Source organism: Carettochelys insculpta, chromosome 12 (genome assembly GCF_033958435.1).
Source record: "Carettochelys insculpta isolate YL-2023 chromosome 12, ASM3395843v1, whole genome shotgun sequence".
In the NCBI taxonomy this organism is placed as follows: Eukaryota; Metazoa; Chordata; order Testudines; family Carettochelyidae; genus Carettochelys; species Carettochelys insculpta.
Genome location: NC_134148.1, coordinates 29,455,238 through 29,479,873, shown reverse-complemented (window position 1 = coordinate 29,479,873; position 24,636 = coordinate 29,455,238). Strand labels below are relative to the sequence as shown.

Below are 24,636 nucleotides of genomic sequence, written 5' to 3'. Positions count from 1 at the left end.
AAGTTAGTGTCTGAGTATCTGAAAAAAAGGTTTGGTTCAAGTTAATTTTTTTACATGGCTGGAGGTTCTGCTAGGGAAAATGAAAGCCTTATTTTCTCCAAAGCAGGCGGGCTGACGGAATTGTTGGGCCCTTGGTTAAAGTGGGGTGGTGCCCAGCTTGGTGTTCCTGGAAGGGGCAGGGCCTCGGCTGGAAGGGGCGTGGCTAGTGCAATCAGTCCTCGGCACCACCCCTCCCTCCCCACTCCAGCCCTTCAGTGCTTCCCAGAGCATGCCACCTGGGGCTCTGATGGTAATTTAGATAGCCTGGGGCTCCAGCCACTGCAACTGCTCAGAGCCTTGGGCCCTTTCAAATTTTTTGGGCCCCAGGGCAGCTGCCCCCTTTGCCCCTCCCCTCGCTCATCAGTGGGCCTGATCGAAACTATTTTTGCTCATTCCTAATGTTATGTCCTAAGCAGGACAGCATTTTGTTGTTTTAAATCATAGTAAACTCTATGGCCCCTCTCGGTGTAATATCTCAGCACAGTCAGTGTGGAGTAGGTGTTCACAAAGGATTTCTTCTATTTTCCCAGAAATAACCATTGAAATCCATATGGTGTTCAGGACATCATTTCTTGGAGACTTCCCCCCTTTAATTAGGGGAAGGCACGTAGATGGGTGTGCCACATCCTTGTCCCTAAATTTGGTCTTAAAAGGGCTCATCAAGACAAAAGATTCTTCAGCTAAGGGGCATCCACAGAAAACCCCAACCCATTTCCTGTGAGTTTTCCTTTTGTGGTTGTTGGCCAAAGTGTTCCATCAGTTTGAATAGTCTTGTAGGAGAATACAAGAGACAGCAACTGGGTGCCTGGTCCCACTCCTTATGTGAATAAAAATAAGAAGGATTTGAACCTGGAATTGAATTTAGCAGCCAGATGAGCCGTGGGGGGGGCACTGGTTTGCTATGTGCCTTTCATCTACACTAACTGTGCCGTGGGCTTCCACATGCCAACTGTATGCCGTTGCTCTTCTTAAGTCACGGGCTGTCCCTTTGAATAAGTAGCGTTAGTTTTTTTTGAAAATGTTTAAAAAAAAAACACACACACACACACAAAAACCATAAGCTTGAAAAGGGTTTTTGTATTAATCAAGTTTGCATATATTTCTAAAGGATATTCTCTTAAGACATATGTTGGGGAAGTGCGCAGGAGGTCAGACTAGAAGATCACAACGGTCTCTTCTGACCTTGGAATCTAGGAAGAAAGAAAAAGGCTTTAACATCTTTTTAATGGGTACTTTATTTATACAGAGTCTAGCTCTAATTCTCTTGGACTCTTACGGGACTAGACACATGATCTCACTGCTGAGCAGCAGCCAGGTCAGCTACTAATGCTAATTACTAAGTAGCAACTGCCAAGGATTGATGTTGCTAAATGTGAGGTCTGCTAGTTATAGAAAATATTGACTTGAAAATTAAATCAAAAGATCATGGCCCTGAGTTCTAAATGTGCCATGGTAACTGTCCTCTTTTATATGTAGGAGAGTGGGATGGTGAGAAAAGGTAAACATATTACCTAAAAATATATTTAATAGAAAAATCCTCTGAATTAGATGTTGTAGGTTTACTGTTTTATTGAAGGCAATTTTGTATCAGTGCACCTTAGTTCTAAATTAGAAGACTGTTCCTAAGATGGTGGGGAAACAAAGTATTTTATTCAATCTCTGTATGCATTCCTGCGGGGAAGGAACGCCTGACATGCCTGCGTGCTGTATCTGATGCATTGTACTTTCTCTTTGAACAACACTGTAACAAGAATTTAGTCTTTCCATTACTCCCCTGGTGATACATCTTTGTATACCTAGCTCTTTAGGCACCTTGGAAATGAATACTTCAGATCAAACACAAAGGAATGCAGCCAACATGGCCTTCTTTCCCAACTATGGTGGTGTTTTGAAAATTGTGTCCCACTTATAATTGCCAATGCACTGGCAAAATAATAGTGGTACAGGCTTGAATGTATGCCAGTTTCATCTCATTGTCCTTCCAGAAGGTATTTCTTCAAGGGTAAGGGTTCACTTCCACTGGTGGCTAGGAGATATGTTTTTTTCTCTCTGTAGCTTATGCCAAATGTTTTAGGACAAAGGAAAATCTAGAAATGCATTGATAAGAGCAATAAGTGTATGTAGACTTGTTAAAATGTATTTCATTTGCTTATGCTGGTTTTTAAAGCCCTCATCGGTATAGACACTAGCTATATTTCAGGCTTCTTTGTTTTTGTTTTGTTTTTTCTTGTTTTGGCTCAGTATCTGTTTCTTTTTGGGGTTTAGTGATTTTTGTTTTTGTGTTTTGTTTTTTTTCCCTTGGGTCAGCAAGTGATTTTTGTGTTTGCCAAGCTGGTCCCGTGAGCATGGAACTTGTTTCCTGCCCTTATTCTCAAGGATAGCTACCTCAAACCATTTGTCCCAGTTTCTAAACGTTACCTCAAATCCATTTTCTCCCATCTTCCCCACTCACCCTGCCCCTGTCTTTTGTGTGTCTCTTGTTGGCCATGAAAATGTTACCATAGTTTATAATTTTTCTATTATTAATGGCACCCAAGAAAGCTTTTACATGGACACTTAATAAATATAGTCATTACTCACTGGCTTTTCGCAACAGCTGAGTACTGTGTGAAGGAAGAAAACAAGAGCTTTGGGTAGCATATTTTAGGGACTTTTTAGAATGGGAATTTTAAATGAAGACAAAAGGTATTGTTTCTGAAATGTCATTTGTCTTCTGGGAAGTATTCTGTTGTAATGCTGACAATGCAATGTGCTCTTTTTTGAACAGAAGATATAATCTGTTGGGTAAAGTGAGTTTGTTGGAAAAAAATTTTCTGTTTATGCTGTATTGTAAAGGTTAAAACTGAATTCTTATCCTTCTGGGTTCTGCCTCATTCTAAACAATGCATATTAGTCAACCAGTTGTTGCCACTTACTTTAAACCCATCTTTTTTTTTTCCCCAAGAGCTGAGTTTTCCACTATCATACAATTAACAGCTCTCTGCTTTGTACGTCTACATTTTTTCATCTTAAAAACAAAGACTAGGATTGACATTAACTTTGCACATCATTTTTACAGGCATTCTTTTAACTTAAACTCCTTTTTTCTAAAAAACAAAAAAAAAACAAAACAAGGGCATATTTCATTTGGAATAAAAACACAATTACATCATATCCAAAGAAAGTTATGTGGGTATATATTAAAGTCTTCTGTGGTAAAGCCTGATACCACAGGTCTAGGCACTTAGATACTACAGAGATAAGGATCATATAAGGGCCGAGAATGAGCAACTGGAATACAGACAAAAATAAATCAAACCCTATGGTAGGTGCTATCTGTACCCATGGCTTGCAGATTTAGCTTTAAAGAGTTTACGGTTTAAGAAACTCAGCTCTATCTGGCTGAATAAAATGTTAACATAAGAATGTAAGACTGGCCATTACGGGGTCAAACCAAAGGTCCATCTAGCAGAGTATCCCATCTGCCTACAGTGGCCAGTGCCAGGTGCCCCAGAGAGGGTAGACAGAAGACAATGATCAAGCGACTTGTCTCCTACCATCCATCTACAGCCTTTGACAAACAGAAGCCAGGGACACCATTCCTACCCCCAGCTAATAGCCTTTTATGGACCTAACCTTCATTATATCTATCTCTTCTTTGAACTCTCTTATAGTCCTAGCTTTCACAGCCGCCTCTGGCAAGGAGTTCTACAGGTTGATTGTGTGCTGTGTAAAAAGGAACTTTCTTTTATTAGTTTTAAACCTGCTACCCATTAATTACATTTGGTTCCTCTAGTTCTTATATTATGGGAACAAGTAAATTACTTTTCTTTATTCGTCCTCTCCACACCGCTCATGATTTTATATACTTGTATCATATCCCCCCTCAGTCTCCTCTTTTCTAAACTGAAACTCTATCTCTTCAGCCTTTCCACATATGGGACACATTCCAAACCCCTAATCGTTTTCGTTGCCCTTTTCTAATGCCTGTCTGATGCCTGAGTAGTTTCACTTACTCCGTAGACATTAGTCCTATAAGTAAGAGCTGCCAGATCAGGCCTTAAATACACAGTTACCAAGCTTTGCATATGACAGTACAGACTGAACCTCTCTCATCCAGCAACAGCCATAATCTGGCATGATTTTAGTTAGCTGCATGTCCATTTATGTTGGATGTGGCCAAGTTTCCTGTGGTCCCATAAAGTTTGTTTAGAGCCACCATACCTGACTCTCAGTGTTCGGTGCTATTTACCTCTAATTTACCCCTACGACCTGTTTTCTAAGAGCCCAGTAAGCTGTGGAAGTGCTGGTAATACTGCTAGACAATATTGACCTCCCGTAGTCTGGCAAATTCTCTTATTCAGTGGCACCAGTCAGGTCCCAAGGATGCTTAGTTTAGGGAAGTTCATCCTGTACTAATAAACTGGACCAAACCTCATAAACGTGCAACACTGTGCTCATGGGAAGATCCAGCTTTTAATATCCATTCTGAGTGTATGTTGGCTGGGAGCTTGGAAATCCTACCCAGAAATCCCTTGTATACCTCTCTGCATAGGTCAAGATAAGAAGAGCTATACAGTGAAGCATAGATCTTCCTGCCCTGACCCATGTACCCCTATTAGTTTCATTCAGGAGAGGGGATATGCAGCACCTGTAGTCAACTCTTGACTTTCTTCATTGTCTTTCAGTTGTCAGTGCAGTTAGGAGAGAATTTGCATTATAGACAACAGTCCTGCAGATGACTCTAACCCCTGTACCCATATGGAAGGAACTCTTTTGACCTCAGTGGCATCACATAGCATACGTGAAATGGTCCAAATCAATTGCAGGGATAAGGATCACAGGAGAATTTTAACATGGTAAAATGTGAATTGTTAGAAATATCTCTCATATAGCTGGTCTGAGCAAATTCAGACTCTGGCTGCTGAAGGCAGCATTGGTCTGGTATACCAGATTGGCCATGAATTAGCCCTGAATAATATCTGTGCACAGCTAGCCTTGCTGCCCACTGGAGGTCACTGTTGCTCTGTAAAAATTTACCAGACAGGACATTCATAATATTAAAAGTGAGTCTGAAAAGAACTTGGTAATGATCTGAAAAGCGCAATATAATTTTCAGTGCAAACATTGATGATGAAATCAGACGTCAACCAACTAAAATACAAAAACCACATACTGTTTTGCTATGAGACCTTTTGGGAAAGTGGTTTCCTCACCACTTCCTTTAGAAATGAATAGTCACTATTACCATCTGACAGTTTTTAATGTGTCTTTTCTAATGAGATTTTTTGGTTCCAGTGGTTATTGTCTGCTTTTGGTCCATTTGTATGTAGATTACTGCCTTCCAGAGAAATCTTTTAAGGGGCATATAGTGATTTATTTCAAAACTAAGAAGTCGGGTATCTAATGGAGTCTTGTCCTCACACTGTGTTTCGCCATTTTTTTTATATATATATATATATATATATATAAATTTTTCCAAGAAGTTATATCAACAGTCATGTTCTACTCTCAATTCTTTAATATCAATTTGCATTTAGAATGTTTTTTATTCAGTGAAATATTTTAATATTTTAATATGAAAGCTAAATAGCCTTTCATCTTAGCTATAATTTATCTCATTTATTATCATACACAACTTGAGGTATATGGAACCCAGACTTTTCATAAGTCTTATTGCAGCTGTAAAGTTTAGAAATGTAGACGTATTTGTGCTGCTGAACAAAAAGGGTTAGAAAACAGACAATAATTTGTTAATTGAAAGGAATGATAATGGAATACCTACTGTGGGTAAGACTCTAACCTAAACCCTGAATCAAATCTCACTTAGATTTGTGTAAATCAAGTGTGATTATTTGTGTAGATAAGGTTGCATTGATAAAATCATTGTGCAATAGGAAGCAGGTGCTTAATCTTTCCTTATACCATAGATTTCCTGAGGTAATGGTGGGACAGCAATGTTAGGCAACGTTTATAAAGTATAGGAAAGTACAGAGTAAAAATACTGTTTTAAGTAATAGGGTTTTTATTACATAGCTTTGTAGTGGCTAAAAATTGGAGATCTTGGTTTCTAACCGGTTAAAAGCCTGCCACAGTTAGAACTAACTGGGAGCCAGTTTTAGCACTATATGGATGCTGGGAAGTAGGCGTGTCTAAGCCCTCTCCCTGTCTAGTGGGAGAAGATATTGGACCCAGGAAGCAACCGATTGCTTTGGTCAACTAATGAGAAAACAGGGGTGGGGAAAAAAATCTCTCAGGGTCCCACCAGTGTTAACAGAGAGGCCAAAAAGTGATTGGATGAAAAGGTTGACCTACTGCTCCTTCTCACACTTCTATATGTGAACTCTCCTGAGCTGGGCAAAAGCCTGTGGGCCCCCTTCTATATTATGTTGATAACAGCGAACTTCATTATGTGTGGGTTTTACCCGAAGCCCAATGAAATAAATGTACATGGACATGGGATTTGAATGAAGCCTGAAGGCCTCTCATCCAGCACATTTTAAAAGAACTGTGTTCATTTAAAATTAGTAAGAAAATAGCATTGCAGATTTTGTTGTCAGAATGCTATTAACTCTTGCCTTAAAAATAGGTACTTATTTTAAAAACATTGCTTTTTCAGAATGGACTTTGATGATGAAGATGGGGAGGGTCCCAGCAAATTTTCAAGGTGAGCGTTACACATACCTAACTGTTAGGTTTTTGCAATGCAGGAAGACAACTAGCAAACTACTCAAATTGACTAAACTACAGTCATGTAGGCTAAATTGCCTCCCAGGGCTAACAGATTGGCTTGAATGGCATTGGCAATATTTTCTCTGTTTGGCAAATTACACATACAATAACTTGACACACAACAGCCAGTAAGTACATTGATTAACCATTTGATCTCAGTCCATGGAGTGTAAGCAATTTTTCTCTAAATAAATCTACTTACTGTCACTGTCAGTTTATGACAGTCAGAATGCATTCTGCCTAATTACATGAATTGTTACATATATCACAAAAATAATTTCAAATGAGGAAACATATGACTTCTACTTACAATACTCCATCTTTGAGAGAGGAACTCTCATTACTCTTGGTTGCTGAATTTGTCTTTCTGCCACTGAAAATAAGTTTTCTATTGACTCTTTTATATTGATAGTCCAGATTTTTAAATTTGTGATTAAAATTTTCTGCCAGTTCTGACTTTAGATGTTATGTATGTTCAGTAACATAATGACAAACTTGGATAGAATAGAATGTTCAATATTCCAGTAACTTCAGAACAAAGTTTAAGTGATATTCCTGTCATTTACTTTTCATTTCACTTTTGGTTACATTGTTTGCAGCTTCCTATTAGAAAAATAAGATGCACCATATATACTTGGAAGCTTACCACTCAGATGGGCCTGACAGCTGGAACTGTGATAGCCACCATGCCTAATCACAGTTGACACTAACAGGCTTCTAGCATGATAGTCCAGCCTAATGTTGACAGTGGTATTGGGTTAGAAGCAAGTTCTGAAACCAAATCATGACTTACCTAGTAAGGTCGTCAGTAGTTCTGTTTAACTAGTGCTGCTCTCAGAAAGTGTATATCAGTTCATCTTTTTGAAGGGTATTTTAAAAATATGTATTTCACATACATGAAGTGACTCAAGCAGCAGCAATAAGTTAAATATTCTACTGAGCTGCTTGGAGCATGCAGGTATCTGTTTACATGTGAACATAATATGGGTTTGTGTGTGTAATGGTGCATATTACTGTGTGACATCACCCATTGGCAGAGCCCTTGAAAATTTGACTCTGTGGATCCTCTTTTTATTTTTGTTGGAGCCAAATTCAGATGCTTATGTATCTGAAGAGAGAATTTGGTGTTTAATTGTTGACTGCACCACCACCTTTGTAATAATTTTAGATAAAGTGCAGCATATATTTTGTTTTAATTTAATTAGAATATGCTGTTTAGAGGTCCAGAACTTGACCTGCAAGTTGATGTGTGACCCTCTAAGTTTTCAGGACATGACCACAACCCAGAAAGCAAAGTGTGATAGAGGAAGTAGCATTTTATCTTGTAGTCCCTGTAAGATAGAGGCCCAATCCTAAGTTTGTTGGCATTAATGATAGGTACGGAATCGAACACTAAGGCAAAATGCACCCCTTTAGTCCGACTCTAGCACTATTTTGAGTATTTAAATGATGACTCAGTGAAAAAGGAAGTAAGACTGTAAGAACGGAAAAAACTGGCAGGAAGGAGAAAATTTAAAACCTACAACGACTTTTAATTCACTTGAAAAATTTAACCACACTTCAAGTTGATGGTAACCCTTTAAGCTTTAAAAAAAAGGTGGTCATTTATGCTGGACTTTCCATGGAAACTTTAAAGGATTACAAACATTAGTAATAAGATGTGCCTGTGTATTTATCATGACAAAGTGGCAATTATAATATAGAAAATAAGTTGGCTTTTCTTGAGCAGTATAATACCTATTGTTTGCAGAAAAGCCTTTAGCACTGTTACTGAGCTCTTGACAGCTCATAGGGATTTTTTTGTTTTGTCTCACATTTTCAAAAAATGTACATTGGGATTGGATATTTTGTTTTGGGGGTATTTTTCCCCCCAACAGTAGGCTCTTCTTTTAGATTTTGTTTTATTTCTTGTCCATAGTAGGAAATACTGATTCCAAATGATAAATATGTATTTGGGAAGGAGAAGAAAGAACAATGGTGATACATATAAGTAATGTTTTATGTCCCCCTGCCATTTGGAGAGCACTACAGAAAGGGCGAAATGCTAGCTCCATTTAAGACAGAAATGAAACGCCCAGTGATTTCTGTTGCATTGGGGTTTCACCCAAAATATTAGTCTAATTTAATGTATAATACATAGCATGATATAATGTATTATAAATTCCTGCTACTGGATTGACCATGTTTCGGTCCTTTAGTATAAGAGAAAAATAAGAAGTTTTAATAGTTGTATTTGAGCATAAAACTGTATTTGAGCATAAAACTATATTTGTCTGAAGAACTCTCACACCTATAAGGCTTCTAAATGCTTATGCTGCATTTGTTTACACAGCCCTCAATTTACACACACACACACACACCCCTCCTAGAACTGGAAGGGGCCTTGGGAGGTCATCTAGTCCAGTCCCCTGCCCTCTTGGCAGGACTAAGTGCCATCCCTGACATCTATTTGCCCCAATCCCTAAATGGCCTCCTGAAGGATTGAACTCACAACGTTGGGTTTTAGCAGGCTAATGCCCAAACCACTGAGCTATCCCTCACCCAATCCAGCCGGATTTTTTAAAAAATAGACTATTTAAAACTGGTGCACTAGAAACAACACCCATCTCCCCAAAATCTGCTTATACTCATGGATTATAAACTGAAGAGTTGGCACTGGGTGTATAGTCCATGAGTATAACCTGATCTGGGGAGGCAGGGAGTCTCAGCTACACACGAGCGTTAACCCCACCTATATGCAGGATGACCCTCTATGATTTGCTATGATTGATGGTGCAAAAACAGAATTCTGCTTCAATGGGGGACATTAGAAGGGCACCAGATGTGAAAAGCAGTTTGTCTGCAACTGAAACAAAATAGAAGGCGCATAGATGAATGTTGACGCATATGTTAATGCCTTCATTTGCCAAAAAAATTATAAAAGCTATGGAGTTGGTAAGATATATCTTGCAACTCCCTTTTTTTCTGTACCTATTTGAATCTAGTTTGGAAAGTTAAATTTATTAGCATGAAGTGCACTGTAGTTCTAACATCATCAGAGACATCATATTAACAACATTCTATTAAAGAAACCTTCTCTTCCTTTAGAATCAGTTTTGAACTGGGTTCATTGAAAAGAAGATCTGTACTTTTGAATTGAATAGGCAATGAACAGAGAAGGTGCCTATTTAAGTATGGTTGATTTAACCACCTCTAGTAAATCACGAATACTCCTACTTATATGATAAGTTTTAGGTTTCTGTCCTCTGTAGGCTGCTGCTAGTATAATGCAACAATTACTAACCTCCCTAAAGTGAGTACATTCACGCATGTGTAATAATATTTATCCTGCTGCAATCTATGCATAGCAGGCCTGCTATTCAATCCAGAAGAGGTCATTGGTTATATATATGCCTCATGAAATGACAGACACTCACACATCAGTATGTTGACAGAGAGGTAGCCATCTTAGTTTGTATTCTATCAAAACAAAAAAGCAGTCATGTAGCACTTTAAAGACTAACAGAATAATTTATTGGGTGATGAGCTTTCGTGGGTCAGTTTTTATAAAACTGTCAGTGCTGTACTGCATATCTCCAGATCTGAAGAAGTGGGTCTGCCCCACAAAACCTCATCACCTAAGAAATTATTTTTTTAGCTTTAAAGTGCTACATGACTGCCTTTTTTAAAAAAAAAAAAAAAAAAAAAGAAAACTCAGTATGTTGTTTCTAATACAGAGAGGTAGATCATCATCTGGTGCAAATCAATATAGCTCTGTGAGAGAAGGTACATTCAGTTACACCAGCTTAGGCTCCGACTCAGGATCTCATAAAGAATGCTTGGTGGAGTGTACAGTGCCAATATTAAAAATTTTAACAGAGATATCCATAAAATAATGAACTGCATTTGGATGTGTATGTCTTCCCACAATTTGGATGTGTCATCACTGCCCTCTACAGAGAGCCATTGGCAGTGGATGGAGCCTGCTGAAGATATCCTTATTACTGCTTTGCAATCAGGAATGTGTTTGTTTACTGTTTACTGCTAAGAACAGCTTAATGGTTCTTCCTATATAACTTTCTCAAGCGATAAATAATATTTTGAGTGAAATCAGTGGGACATGTTCTGACCTTTTTTCATATTAATACACCAAAAGTGAAAGTTTTTAGCAACAGATTCTTGATTGTTCAGAAAGTTTCACCAGAGTCTCCTTTTTCTTTCCATCCTATGATTCCCATTATGTCACACTCCCCTTGGCATAATTCAAAGTAATTTGCAATTGAAACTTGTCTTCACCTTCTGTTCTGTATTGATTTTCTCATTTTGCATAACCCTTGTGAATTTACTTACTGTGTTTTGTTTATAGGTATGATGATGATCAAATCTCTGGTGATAAGGAAAAATTTGCAAGGTAGGCGTGTTCTGTACAGATCCTCTGCTGAGAGAAAAGGGGGATAGTCGTATCCAAAAACTCTCCAGTCTGTGCACCGTAGGTTAGAGAGCTGCTTATTTTGTTTCTAGGTGGGAAGATGGTCAAAGTACTGCTGGCGCAGAGAGGATGGCCAGGTAGGAACAAGGAAAATCACATGCATTTGGCCCATTTTAATTTGTACGATACCATTTTAGCCGATAACAGATTCATCGGCTACACTGATCCAAAGTCCATTAAAGTCAGTAGCAGACTTTCCATCTACTTTGATTTCAGGGGCTTGCATCAGCCCCTGAGTGTTCTGATTTAATACCCTACAAAAGCTTCTTTAAAAAATACCATCCGGGAATTATACATCCAGTACTCCATCCTTTAAATTTGTTCATTAATCTAAGTTTCAAGGATCAGACTCTTTTATAATAGAAGTATGTTTCCCCCTTGCTGTCTGTTAAGCTCAAGTTGAGTGAGTTTCAGGGCACTGTCAGGTTTGTTTGACCAGTCCTTTTGCTGACCTATGGACTAGGGTAATATTTTAAAACTTTTTAAAAACAATAAATAACATGAAATTTTGGATTTTTGTCACCGTTTCCATGCAGTGATCTTGCTTGTTGGTTACTCCATGTGTGATTACTGTTAACTTTGCACTGTGGTTGTAGCCTTGTCAGTCCCAAGATATCGGAGAGAGAAGGGGAGTGAGGCAATATTTTTTATTGGATCAGTTTCTAATGGTGAGAGAGACAAGCTTTGAAGTTTACCCAGAGCTGTAATATCTAATCTCTCCCTAATATCCTGGGATCGACACAACTATATCATCTCACAGACAGTTGAGAATCTGAAACAGGTGCACCATTAGGAAGAATGTGGTAAACAAAGTAGATATAACCTTAATAAAAGGGAAGGGTTGTAATTTACTGAACGATTAAGGAATGCTATTGCTAGACACTTCTTTGAGTTGTATACAAATCAATGGTTTACTCATAAGGGCTTTATTAACATCAGTAGGAATTGTGAATGTGGAGAAAGAACCTGAACACATGTTGATTTTTATTAGTGACTCCAACACATAATACCTACAATATGATACCCTGCACCTATGATGCATCTTCTAAAACAACACAAGCCAACAATTCCAACTCTTCTAGATGTTCTATAATTTTGCTTACTTCCTGGAGAATTTCAAATAGAAACATATTGTAACTGGGATACCAGTCTTCAATTTTAAACAAAACTTAGTTGTGAAAAGTGTCTGAAAAATATTCTGATCTTCGCTTAATCCACTTCCATGAATCACTCCCTTATTAGTCAGCCCTGAAGGATGCTAAATCGGAATGAATTAGTCTCTTCTAATACTGCATGTTGTACGTATCACTGATAGCGGATTCTCCATGTGGTCATCTGCAATTTCACATCTTGTTGAATCAGTCAGTACCCCCACAAGAAAATGCCATACACAGCTCATTGAAATCAGTGGAAGAAGCTGTTTTGACATCCGAAGTGGCATGCACTTCTTCCTACCCATGCTTGTAGGCAGCTACACATCACAGGTACAGTATACTGGTGCCATTTCAGAAAATAAGTGTGTCTCTGCAATGCAGTGTAATTTTCTAGGTTCAATAGGTGAGTTCCTTGGCTGATGTAAATTTGTTCAACTCCATTGACTTTGGTAGAGCTATTTGATTTATAGTAGCTGAGGATCTTGGCCACAAATCCTAATTTATGTACAGTATTAACAGCTGCCAACAGAAAAACCCTAAGAAGTGCTTTGCCAATCCAGCAATGTATGTATTATTGTAAGTGCTGAGAACTTTGGAAATAGAATTGAAATGAGTCAGTGATCCTCCTTGAAGAGTATTGGGAAGTAAAATATGGAGTAGCAGAAATGCTCTAGGTATCTTTGTCAATTTCACTGAGGATAAAAAACTACTACTCCTTTCCTGCCCTACGAGCACTTCTGGAATGCTATCAACCCATCTCCACTCCTCCCCCTCCCTCTCATACCTCGCGTGCCATGAATCAGTTGATTCTCAGGTGGAGGGGAAGAATTGTGGATGGGTGTGGATTAGCTGGTTCACAATGCTCTGGAAATGCTGGGAAAAGAGGGGAGGAAAAAGGGATGGTGTGAGCTCGGGGGAGGAAGCAGGAAAGAGGCTGGGTGGGATTTGAAGAGAGGATGGAGGGGTGCTGGGCCTGCAGTGGAGGGGGAGGATTGAACAGCCCCTGGCGAACTGAGACATTTAAAGCAAGGGACTGTGAGGTTCACGCTGATTGCACATATCTTTGTGAGAACAGTGTGCTCCCTCTTTCTTTCTTTCTTTCTTTCTTTCTTTTGGCAGCAATTTAATTTGCTCCTAATAATGGATCACTTTGTGTTGAAAAGGCACAATAAAGAAGGATAAACAAATGCAATATATTTATTCTTGGGGTCCTGGCTAGTATTCATGCCCAATTTCAATCTTGCCACCCTGAGATGGAAAAGGGCTACTCATGTGGCCCACTCATAGCCTTGGTTGCACATTGTTGTTCTGTATTAATAATACAAGCAACACCTCAGTAAGGGCCCTATGCCAGGAGGCACAGGGTGTCTCCTGAACTGCAACTGGAGTTGTCAGTACTCAGCACCTCACATTCCTTGTTCTGTCTGCTGCTCTAAACCAACTCAGGCATAATTGTCTAGGGTGTTAGAGCCAGCAACTGGCCATTTAGAAATTGGGATGCTTTTCTTTGCTCTGCCATTGGCTTGCTGTGTGACCTTAGGCAAATCATATGGAACCTTGTGGTGCCTCAGTTTCCCCACCTGTAAAATGGGGGATAATAATGCTTACCTTTGTAAAGCACTTTGATCACCTTGGATGAAAGATGCTACACAAGTGCAAAGTATTATTATTCATTTGTAATACCAAATGGAAATTCCTGTGCTGATCTTCATTTGTTTTTTCTGTTGGTTTGCTCTTTCTTTAAATGTTTAGAGAGAACCATAGTGAAATTGAAAGACGCAGGAGAAATAAGATGACACAGTATATTACAGAGCTGTCTGACATGGTCCCCACCTGCAGTGCATTGGCCCGTAAACCTGATAAGCTGACAATTTTGCGTATGGCTGTTTCACACATGAAGTCCATGAGGGGCACTGGAAATAAATCTACTGATGGAGCATATAAGCCTTCTTTCCTAACGGAACAGGTAGTTGCTTCATGAATGTTGTTTCTTTCATGCTAAATCTGTTGTTTCTGAGAGGTAGGATAGCGGAGTCAGGAATGAACAGTGAAAGAGCTAGTGATTGGCTCCAGAAACCATATTAGTTGCTATAGAAATTTCAGTTGCAGCAGATTTAGTTGGGTATTAAGAAGAGTCTTAGTAAGCAGAAATCAATTATAGGGCCAGGTTTTTAACTCCTCATTAAACATTTTTGCACAACTGTTGCCCTCACCGAAGTTGGTATCTATTTTTTTATCTGTAGAAACAGATTGCAAATTGTGCAGTCTGGTTAAGCTGTTGAGTGATTAACTGCCCAGGTTGTGCATACATTATGCACACAAAAAGGTAGGTGCTGTTTGACAGAGCATTGACTTCTGTGCATAAAAAGAAGCTGTTTGGAAAAAACATCCTTTTGCATTCCAATGATTGAGAAAGTGGAAAAGGTCAGTAATAACCCTCTTTTTGATGTGGAAAAGTTCTGCAGAATTTTATAGAGAACAGTAATCTTTTAATAAGTTCTAATATATATTTTACTGTGGATTTCTATTGGAAAATTAAGACACCATAGAGGATATCAATCACTATGAGATTTTAAATAATATCTAAAAGATCATATCACACGTCAGTCCTGTTGATTTAGTCTGTTAAATTCTTTAGAATGTTTCAGTAAGGATGGAGTTGCTGTATTATCTTTAGCGTGTCACTTCCCCTGTCTGCCCTTATAATGGTACCCCCTTCAGAGGGGAGTTATAAGGCTTAGTTAATTTTTCTAAAGTGAATGGAGGTCGTAGATGCTGACTTCTCCTGTAGCAAGACACCAAAGCCTCTTCTCACTCTGCTCTGCACCTGCCCCTCTTTTTGCCACCTCACCTCCTCCCCCAAGTGTCACCTGTCCCTACTCCTCCACTACTCTCTTAGAGCCTCCTGAATGCTGCAAATCAGCTGTTTTTTGTGCTCCAGAAGCACTGGGAGGGCAAGGGAGGAGTTGGTCAGTAGGGCCACCAGTAGGTAAGTAGGGTGGGAGAAGGAAGGCAGAGGGGAGAGCGTGGTTCCTGGTGGGTGCATTGAACCCACTAATTATTCCCTGTAGGTGCTTAACCCCAGAGCACCTGTGATTGAGATCGTCAGGTAAAAGATGTTGTTGCATTTACTAAGATGAACAGATTGTTTCTTTACAAAATCAGGTGCATTATGGTATCAGCGCCCCATTGAAAGTGTAGTTCACTTCTCATTTGACCAGTCATTGAAACTGCAAAAGAAATAGTGCGAGTTGAGATTGGCAGATGTATTTTTCTGTTCTCTCTTCTTACTGGCCTTCTAATTCAATCCTGTTTTCACAAGGAACTAAAACATCTTATCCTGGAGGCTGCAGATGGGTTCCTGTTCGTAGTTGCAGCAGAGACCGGGAGGGTCATCTATGTATCGGATTCCGTTACTCCAGTTCTGAACCAGCCTCAGTCGGAGTGGTTTGGCAGCACGCTCTATGAGCAGGTTCATCCAGATGATGTAGAAAAGCTGAGAGAGCAGCTGTGTACATCTGAAAACTCTATGACAGGTTAGATAAATCTGTGTGCCTCATTGTATTCTGGTCCCCTTCTGAGCTCAGCTGAGGTTTTAAATCTCAAGTGAAAACCTATGTCAGCATAGCCTTTTTTTACCTATGAATAATGACTGTTCAGTTTGATGGGATTACCCTGCAGTTGTCTTGCTAGCTATGCGATGATGTCTATGAGCTCATTCATTTATTTGTGTGGTTGGAATCTGCTCCCCAAGTACTTGACTTCAGGTTTGTCTTGTTGCCTCCCCCTTAATTAGTTGGACCCTCACATGTCTGCCTTGCCCAGGTGTGTATTCTACATTGTTTTCCTTCCTTGCTCTCTGATCTTTTTAGCTTTTCTACAAATTTGTTTTCTTGATGCCTATGTCTGTTTTGAAACCTAAAGTTTTTTTCCACACTTTTTCTCTTTTTTACAAGTTTTCATGCAGTCTGCTAAGAGCCATAGTCAAAAGATTTAATGCTTAGCAGCACAAAATCACATATTTCTTTTTTTTAACCAGATGTTTGCTCCTTTTGGGTAGTGTGTGATTTAAAACATACTTTGTGCTTTTCTACTTTTCAGTTGAAACATAAAACACCTTTATCTTGTCAATGTGACATCTAAAGCCATCAAGGCTGGGTACCACTGATCAGAGAGGTGACCTTCACTAATAGGGCATAGGCTGTGCTAGAACTAGCAGATGGAATGAAATTCAATTTTAAATGAAACTTGTAAAGTAGAAAACCAGACTTTTTTTTAAAGAATGGGCAGGCTTGTTTGTGTTTATAGCCACGTAGTCAGCTACATATTTTAGAGTGTGTGTGTGTCCGTCTGTTCATCCATCCTTCACAACTCTTAGTGTTTAAGAGACGTTCTTGAACAGACAGATTCATATCACCTACGTTGGTCTGCAGCTTCCTCTTATCGTAACTTTCAAGCAAAGTAAGGGTTTAGTTATGACAGGAAAATGGGATGTGCCTGGAATCCAATTATTTCTCATCAAACAGAAGGGTTGAGAGGTCTGGTAGCAACAACAGTGATCTTCTAGAATGATTACTTGGGGGGCCAGCAAGCTCATGAAACCCCACGGAGCAGCCACCAGCTGAGTAGGGTGGGAGCAGCTACCCTTGCCAGCCTCTGGGAGCCCCCAAACATGTTCTACCCACTTCCCGCAATCCTGCTTCCTTCATCCCCTGCCCTGAGCTCCTCCTTTTCCCCCAAACACTGACTCCAGCACCTCTCATACCTCCAGTCCCATTGCCTGAGCTCTTCCTCAACCCCAGACCTGACTTCTGCACCTCCAACCCCGTGATCTGAAGTTCCTGAGCGATGCCAGGTAAATCTTCTAGTGTGGGTATATTTGAGAAATATTCAGGCTAAGGAAAAATAGCAGAGCTGTGCAAAATATTTACAACCAAACTCCAAACAAGGCAAAACTCGCATGGTTTTCACTTCCTTTGGAATGCAAACTTCTGACCCGGTTTGCTGGAAGTTTTGCTGTGTTTCATAACTGTATGCCCTGTGGCCCAGTTTCAAGTGAACCTGGGCAAAATTTACAGCTTCCATATCAAAAGAGTGCCAAATTCATGGTTCCATGGGGTTGTGGAGTCTTGTGGTTTTGGCAAAGAAAGATTTGCTTTATTGAAAGCAAGACTCAACTGCGAAAATCCATGTGGATCAAACCCAAGAAAATGTTGACAGGAACTTGTGGAAACTGCTAAGAGCCACATAGTTCTAAAGCTCTGTGCTGTGTTTAATGAAAGTAAAGCATACGTGCCCCTATTGAATATAGTACTGAATACAGAGCATTTCCTTTTTAAGAACTATTTATTCCAGAGAGTCACTTAATGCTTAGGGGTGGATCTTCAAAAGTTCAGGTTGGAACAGCATTAGATGAATACTGAGCACTTCTAAAATTCCAGTTCTCAATATATTCATGCAGTTGTGAACTCTTTTTTGAGCCTGCTTTTGCACGGAGGAAAAAGTTCAGACACTGAACACATCTGGGGTCAGATCCTCTCCCTGAAAGTCTCTTTGAGCTACTAAATCAGCATAATTTACTGTAAATGGACAGTTAATGATTCTTCAAGTCCAAAGAAATTTTCAGTTGGCATAAAATCTGAGTAGCTGTCCCTGTGCCAGCCCCTCCTGACTCACAGGGCATGCTGGCCATGGGAAAGTGCTGAAGGGGCAGGATGTGGAGCCATTACAAGCTGGTACAGACAAGAACAGTGCACAGGCTGTTCTGATTGTGTTGGGAGCCATCTAGCTAGATGTTTGGAGCCTAGTTTCACAGTTATCACAATAGCATACGTAAAGCCAGTACTTCACCCTTCACGCGGCCAATTAACCATCTTGCCATCCATAAACACATTCAGCAGCCTGATTTGTTTTTTTTTTTTTTTCTGTGCAGTACTAGGAGTGGCATACACATTAGAGATGTACTAACATGTGCCTCATGTCCTTTATGCATCTCACAGAAGGAAACCATCTTTTAGGCAGTGTTTCCTCTAATTTTGCCATCCATTGGTGGAATAAATTTTGTTATGCACCAAGGTATGTGTAGCTGTGCACCAGCAATAGACATACATGCTGCCAGCGATGGGCATTCTGCTAATCAGCTGGGCAGCGCATGAATCTCTCCTAGGCAGCCACCCAAGCACTTAGCTTGCAGAAAACACTGCTTTTAGGCCATTTCTGGGCTCGTATATAAGACTAGTCTGATTTAGGCTTTTTCTGTTCCCATCTGTTTGTATTCATCTGCTGTCTTTTGTCACATACTTAAATAATAAGTTGTTTGGGCCAGGGACTATCATTCTGTTCTGTGTTTCACACACCTCATGCAGTGTGCTGCTTGTCCATGATTGGGGTTCCTTGGTGCTCTGATAATATGAAGAATAAATACTACTGCTAATAGTCTAACGTAAGTGAAAATCTCTTTCAGATAGTCTTAATGCTTTCTTCTTAAACAAGGTGCTACTAGTGACATATACATTATACTGCTGTGCTAGTACAGACAGCAACAAACCAACTCTTGAAATTCAGTTTTAAGTTAAATTGTTGGGTTCTGCAATCCGCCATAAACTAAAATTAGCTGTGTTCTTTTCAGGCTGTCATCTCACTATCAATCCATTTATAAGATGGCAAGCTATGGTGCACCAAGAGTCCTCATTTGTTGCCCCTTGATCTCTCTCTCTCTCTCTGTCTCATTTCCTGAGTACAGGTGGAACCTCTCTAGTCTGGCAGCCTTGAGTGGTCCCCAAGCTTCACTCTCTCTCTTCCAAAATTATTGTTTTGTAGAGAACAAAGGGCAGTGCAGGGCCTGAAAGAGAAGCAAACTGCAAGCCAACCACCTGCTTGTTTGATTTCCTGCTAAAAGAGCAGTACACCACAGGCAGCAGGAAAATCCCACATGCTTCCATGAACACCAGCTGTTAAGCAAAGGGGCCACGCAGGGAAACAAGGGGATTTTCAGGTGAAAGTTTTGGTTTAGAAAAGTTAAGATTTTTAAATTTCTCCTTCCTTCAAACTGTCCATTTCCCATCCCAGTAAACACCTTTTTTTAAACCCATGTAGGAGCAGAGACAATAGCATGCCACAGAAGCAAAATTTTTTTTTTATCCTGTAATCAGTGACATGCAGTAGCCTCTGGCTGCCCAGTACAGTAAACCCTTGATACTACAGACCTTGATTTAGTAGACTTTGGGAACAACAGACGTCTGACAGCACCCCCCCATTGTCTTGAAATTCACTAAATGCACCAGCCTCTCCCCCCACCCACCCAAAGAGAGTATGTAAATGTGACTCACCAGAGCCACCGCCAGAGTGGCTGGAGGAGCCACTGTCACTTCCAGGCACCGCCCCTGGAGACTCCACTGCTTCCAGCCACCGCAGATGGAGCTTCCGCCAGCTGGAGCAGCTGAAAGGAGCCAAGTGGCTGGAGAAGCTGCTGCCACTGTTTCCGCTGGAGCCACCACACACGCTCCTCTCACCGGGGTGGGGCACGTACGCGGGCAGGTGGGAGGAGCGCCAGGAGGCTCCAGCGGCTCTGGTGAATTGCCCTTTTTTTGGGGTGGCTGGGGGGGGACACTATGGCAAATACAATAAACCCTCACATTTAACCGACTTTCGGGATTAAAGCACACCCCTCCCCCTATTAGTCTGTTAAATGGAGGGTTTACTGTGTTGTTATTACATTGCTCTGATTTTGCCAAGTAACTGCTAGTGATCCCAGGACACAGAGAGCTGTTGTATGTTGTGAATATTTCTGGATCTGCCATTGGCACATGCAAAAGTGCAGTGCACAGAAGGTGAAAGGTTTAAGCTCTTTCTCCCATGCCTGCATCTAAAGATTAAATGAAAGAGGGGGAGACTGGGACATGGATGCAGATTCCCATAGAGCTAAGCTATTGATGCTTTCTGCCCAAAGAACGTGAAAGGCTCTTCCTTCCTGGTCCCATGCACAGGAGAAGTGCAGGTGGTTTCACTGAAGGAAGCTGAAGGTGATACAAAGAATTCATCCTACTGTTCACAACCAAAGAAGAGACTTGGCTTAAGGCAGTGACCCTCTGAGGAGAAAACCAAGGTCCAAACCAAGCTGTGTGTGGCTTCAGATCTGGGACTTCAGCCTGGTCCTAGGCCAGACAGTGCCTTTCAGCACAAGGGAGCGGTGAAACCAGGACCCAGTCTGCTCACCTTCATCTTCTCTCCATTGCTGCAAGGGCAAGCACAGCCTCATTCTGGCATGCCTGTACCTCCCTCATGTGCATCTTGGAGTCTCTACTGGGAGCATGAAATATGACTATCAAATGTGTTGTAAGGAATCACTGGCAGAAACAGAGGATGGAAGATTTCTATAGTGTTGAATTTTTAATCTGGTCTAATTTAGCTGCTGTAGCAGTTTAAAGGCATGAAGTTGCAGAGGACAGTGAGGATTTTCACCTATGTTTTAGCTGACTGATGACTTCTTTACAGTGACTGACAGGCATGGAACAGAAAAGTGATTTGTTATGTAGGGTGCAGCTAGAAACACAAACTTACTTAGCCCTTGATTAACTTAGTCAAGTCAGTAGTGATGTTTTACTGTCTTCCAAACCATGGAGGGCAGTGGGCTGCTTGTTCATATAGGCACGTAACTATATGCAAAGGCTCATTAATGTAATGGTATTATAGTGGCTGTAGCAATGGGCAACGTATGTGTGTCAATCGGCAAAAGCAAGTGCAAGGGCTAAAGAGGACCATCTTCCCTTTTTGCCCTTCATTATTTTTGTGAGTTAGGTGAGTGCTGTGTCTATTTCTGGTTTTCTACGTAAAGGAAAAATGGTTGATTTCTGTGTTGTTTCATACCCATGGACTACATCTACACTACAGTGAGCTCTTAAAAGAAGTTCTTCCAAAAGATCTCTTCCGAAAAATCTTCTTTCAGAAGAGTGCATCCACACACAAAAAAGTGGATCCAAAAAATCAATCCTCTCTTTCAACAGAGTGTGCCCACACAGACCCCACACTTGCGAAAGAACGAGCCAGGGATTGAAAAATCCAGTGCCATGAAGACCGCTCTTTCGAAAAAGGAGCCCCCAGGATGTCTACTCATGTTTTTTTCTGAAAGATGCTTTCAGAAAAAGGCTCTCTTACTCATCTGGGAGAGGAAGAGGGCTGCCCAAAAGAGTGGTGCTTTCTTTTGATTTCGAAAGAGAGCCTTTTATGTGTAGATGCTTCGTGGGTTCTTTCAGAAAAGGCTTGTGTGCTTGTTTGTTTGTTTGTTTGTTTGTTTGTTTGTTTGTTTGTTTGTTTGTTTTTTGAAAGAACTTTTCAGTGTAGACACAGCCATAGAGATTGTAGATATAGAGATAGATAAAACCTTACGTTATGGGGATGGAATAGCAGTCTGCATGTTTATCTCAGGGTAATTGATAACACATTTTAGCACTAACGCTGCATGGATCAAGATGAGCTAGAAAAGGCAAAGATTGAAATGGAATTGTGAGAAACAGTGCTCCTGAAAAAGGCATTTACATGGGCTAGATGAGTGAGTCAATTCCAAGAAGAGAAGAAATTCAGGAAAGTATTTGAAGTATTTTTTACTTGGAAGTATCCAAACAGGAAATCTGACTCCTCACTTGAAACCTAGCTGGTCAAAACTGCTCTTGGAGAGTCCAGTTGTACTTGATGATACCGTACAGATACAAGGGGCTGTACTAGCAGCTCCTGATATGGGATCAAGGATCAGTTTGTAGTATGTTTATGTAGTACACAATTGTAATGAAGCCTGAATCCTGGATCTCGACTGACTGCAGATGGATGCTTTTGTAATAATGCAGCTATACATAATAAAGCCAGTAAAACTGAGTTTAAGGGGAAAGAAATTCTGGTCCTGGAAAACTGTAGAAACCACATTAAAGTCCTTGAATTCTAGGGGGATTATTGTCTAAAAACATCTGTATGGAGACACAAGATTACTGCCTCTTTACAGGCAATTTAACAGAGGAATTTCTCTAACCATATACTATATGTTGGTCTTTTTAACCATATGTGCCAAGGTGAATATTTTGGTCTGAAAGGGATGTGAACTAGTAGATTAAGTTCATTGGCTATGCAGAATGAGCACCAAAGTTCATGCCTCACAGCTTTTCCACTATTAGATTCGCAGGAACAGATGGAGCGAATATGGGCCAGTGCAGTGTTTCTTGGCCCCCCCCCTTTTTTTTTAAAAATAAAGTACCCCTATTTCCACCAAAAAAAAAAGTACCCCCTGAATTTTCTCATGTACTGCGAAGGGGATGTGTACCACCAGTTGACACACATACTACTAAGTTAATCTGAGGTCCTGAAACAACTGCCATTCAACCTTTCCAGATGACTGAAGTCTTTTCAGGAGTCAGATTTGTTTTGCATACCACCAAACTACACTTCACTTAAAAACTACGTATTTACAAAATCACACAAAAATACCACAGCAGACTACTACTGAAAACTAGCTGACTGTCTACCATCTTCTTTTCAAAAAAATGAATTGGAATAGAAATATTGTACTTACATTTCGGCATAAGGCGTATGAAGCAGTAGAAACAAGTCATTGTCTAAATGAACTATTCAGTTCTACTGACTTTACAAGTGTTTTATATGTAGCCTGTTGTAAAACTTAGGGAAACATCTAGATGAGTTAATGTACCCCCTGGAAGACTTTGGTGTATCCCCAAGCGTACACATACCCCTGGTTAAGAAACACTGGTCCTATAGACTGAGGAGCCTGGTCATCTGGGTTTTGTTCCTAAATTTGGTTCCAAACTTATGAGAGAGAGGGGGAGAGGGTGGGGAGTTGAAAATAAGAAAAATACTAATTATGGTATTTTGTTTTTGAAAAATAAGATGTTTAATTTTTTTAAACTTTAGACAATCAGATCCTAAACTGTCTTGTGTTTCAGAGAAGATTCAATTAGCCCTTTGAAAATATTCAAGACATTTAAGAAAACTGACTGACTCCCAGTGTTCTGCCAAGACTTTACTATAAACTATACTTGTTTTAACTTAAAATGTTTCAAATGATACTTTCCATGCAAGTAACTCCCTCCTCAGCAATCAGTTCTGTATATAGAAAAATTTTGATGTAAAGTAGCTATTGTTTTTATTTGGTAACATCTTTTCTGACAACAAACTAAAGGAAAAATTTTGCATGTGTCTACACTGGCAGCATCAGATTAGAATACAACTTCCAGATGATGATGCAGAAAATCCACTTATTTTAGAGCTAAATTTACAGTGTGGCTAAAAGACTGTTTCTCCCATATTTGTATGCAGAACTGCATCTATAAAATTGAGCATAGTCCCATTGTGAGCACCTGAATTGGCTGCATACACCAGATGTGTGTGCTATCCTGGCCATATTGGTTCTGCAGAGAAAAATCTATCTGTATGTTTTAGAGTGCATGTGTCTGTGCTTTTGAGAGTCCATTTGTTCAAGAACTGCTCCTGAACTGTAAGCGCTAGGACCACCAAATTTGGTATGCAGCTTGCTCTTACCTGAACTAAAACCCAGCTAAGGGTTTGTTTGTGCCTGGGAAACAGGAAGTGCTGGGAATGGGGCTGTTTTCCAGAACATGGGAAGAGGGGGGCAGATGGAGACAAAAGGGAGGGGCACAGAAGGGAGATACTGAGAGTGACCACGGGGGGGCAGCTGCAGCACCAAGAGAGAGCCCAGCAGGGCTGGGGCTCCTCCAACTTGTCTCTCATAAGCACCTGGTAAGTAGCTCCTCTACCCCAGGCTGAGAGCCTGCAGGCATCAGGGAGGTGCTGGAAGATGGAGCAGTCCCTAGACAGCCAGCAGGCAATGGGATAAGGTTCTGGAGGCTCTGGGCAATTCCTGGAATTTTGCCCAACCTAGACAGCCGGCAGGTCAGGGCAGGACTGCTGGATGGGGCGGACAGCCCCCAAAATCCGTCCCCAGACAGCTTGCAGCCTGTGGGGAGACATCCCCCAGATAACCTGTAGACCATGAGATGGGGCAGTTGGAGGGGGCATCCCCCTGCAGCCTGCTGCCCCCCACATAGCCTGCAGGCTGCACATGGGCCACTGGAGGGCAGGGTCCCCCCTCCTCGAGTCCGTCTCCCTACCCAGAGAGTTTGCAGGCTATGGGGGGTGGAGCTGAGGGCAGCCCCCAAAGCCTGGCTCCCCCATGCCCTGCAGGCTGAAGGAGGATGACTTGAGGCTGGGAGCAGCCCCCAGAGCTGGGGCAGCCCCAGAGCTCCC

General features: G+C 40.7%; 1 protein-coding gene across 5 annotated transcripts in view; it reads left to right on the top strand.

Annotated features, from left to right (window-relative positions):
* Positions 1-24,636, top strand: part of ARNT2 (aryl hydrocarbon receptor nuclear translocator 2) — a 155,663-nt gene that overhangs the window by 36,113 nt on the left and 94,914 nt on the right. For 3 of the 5 annotated variants that reach the window (XM_075007309.1, XM_075007311.1, XM_075007310.1), the window contains exons 3-7: positions 6,638-6,685; positions 11,096-11,140; positions 11,251-11,295; positions 14,125-14,338; positions 15,695-15,908. In XM_075007309.1, the coding sequence (XP_074863410.1) occupies positions 6,638-6,685; positions 11,096-11,140; positions 11,251-11,295; positions 14,125-14,338; positions 15,695-15,908 (566 nt within the window). The remainder of the gene's footprint in view (positions 1-6,637; positions 6,686-11,095; positions 11,141-11,250; positions 11,296-14,124; positions 14,339-15,694; positions 15,909-24,636) is intronic. The other 2 variants (XM_075007312.1, XM_075007313.1) reach the window with 1 other exon arrangement.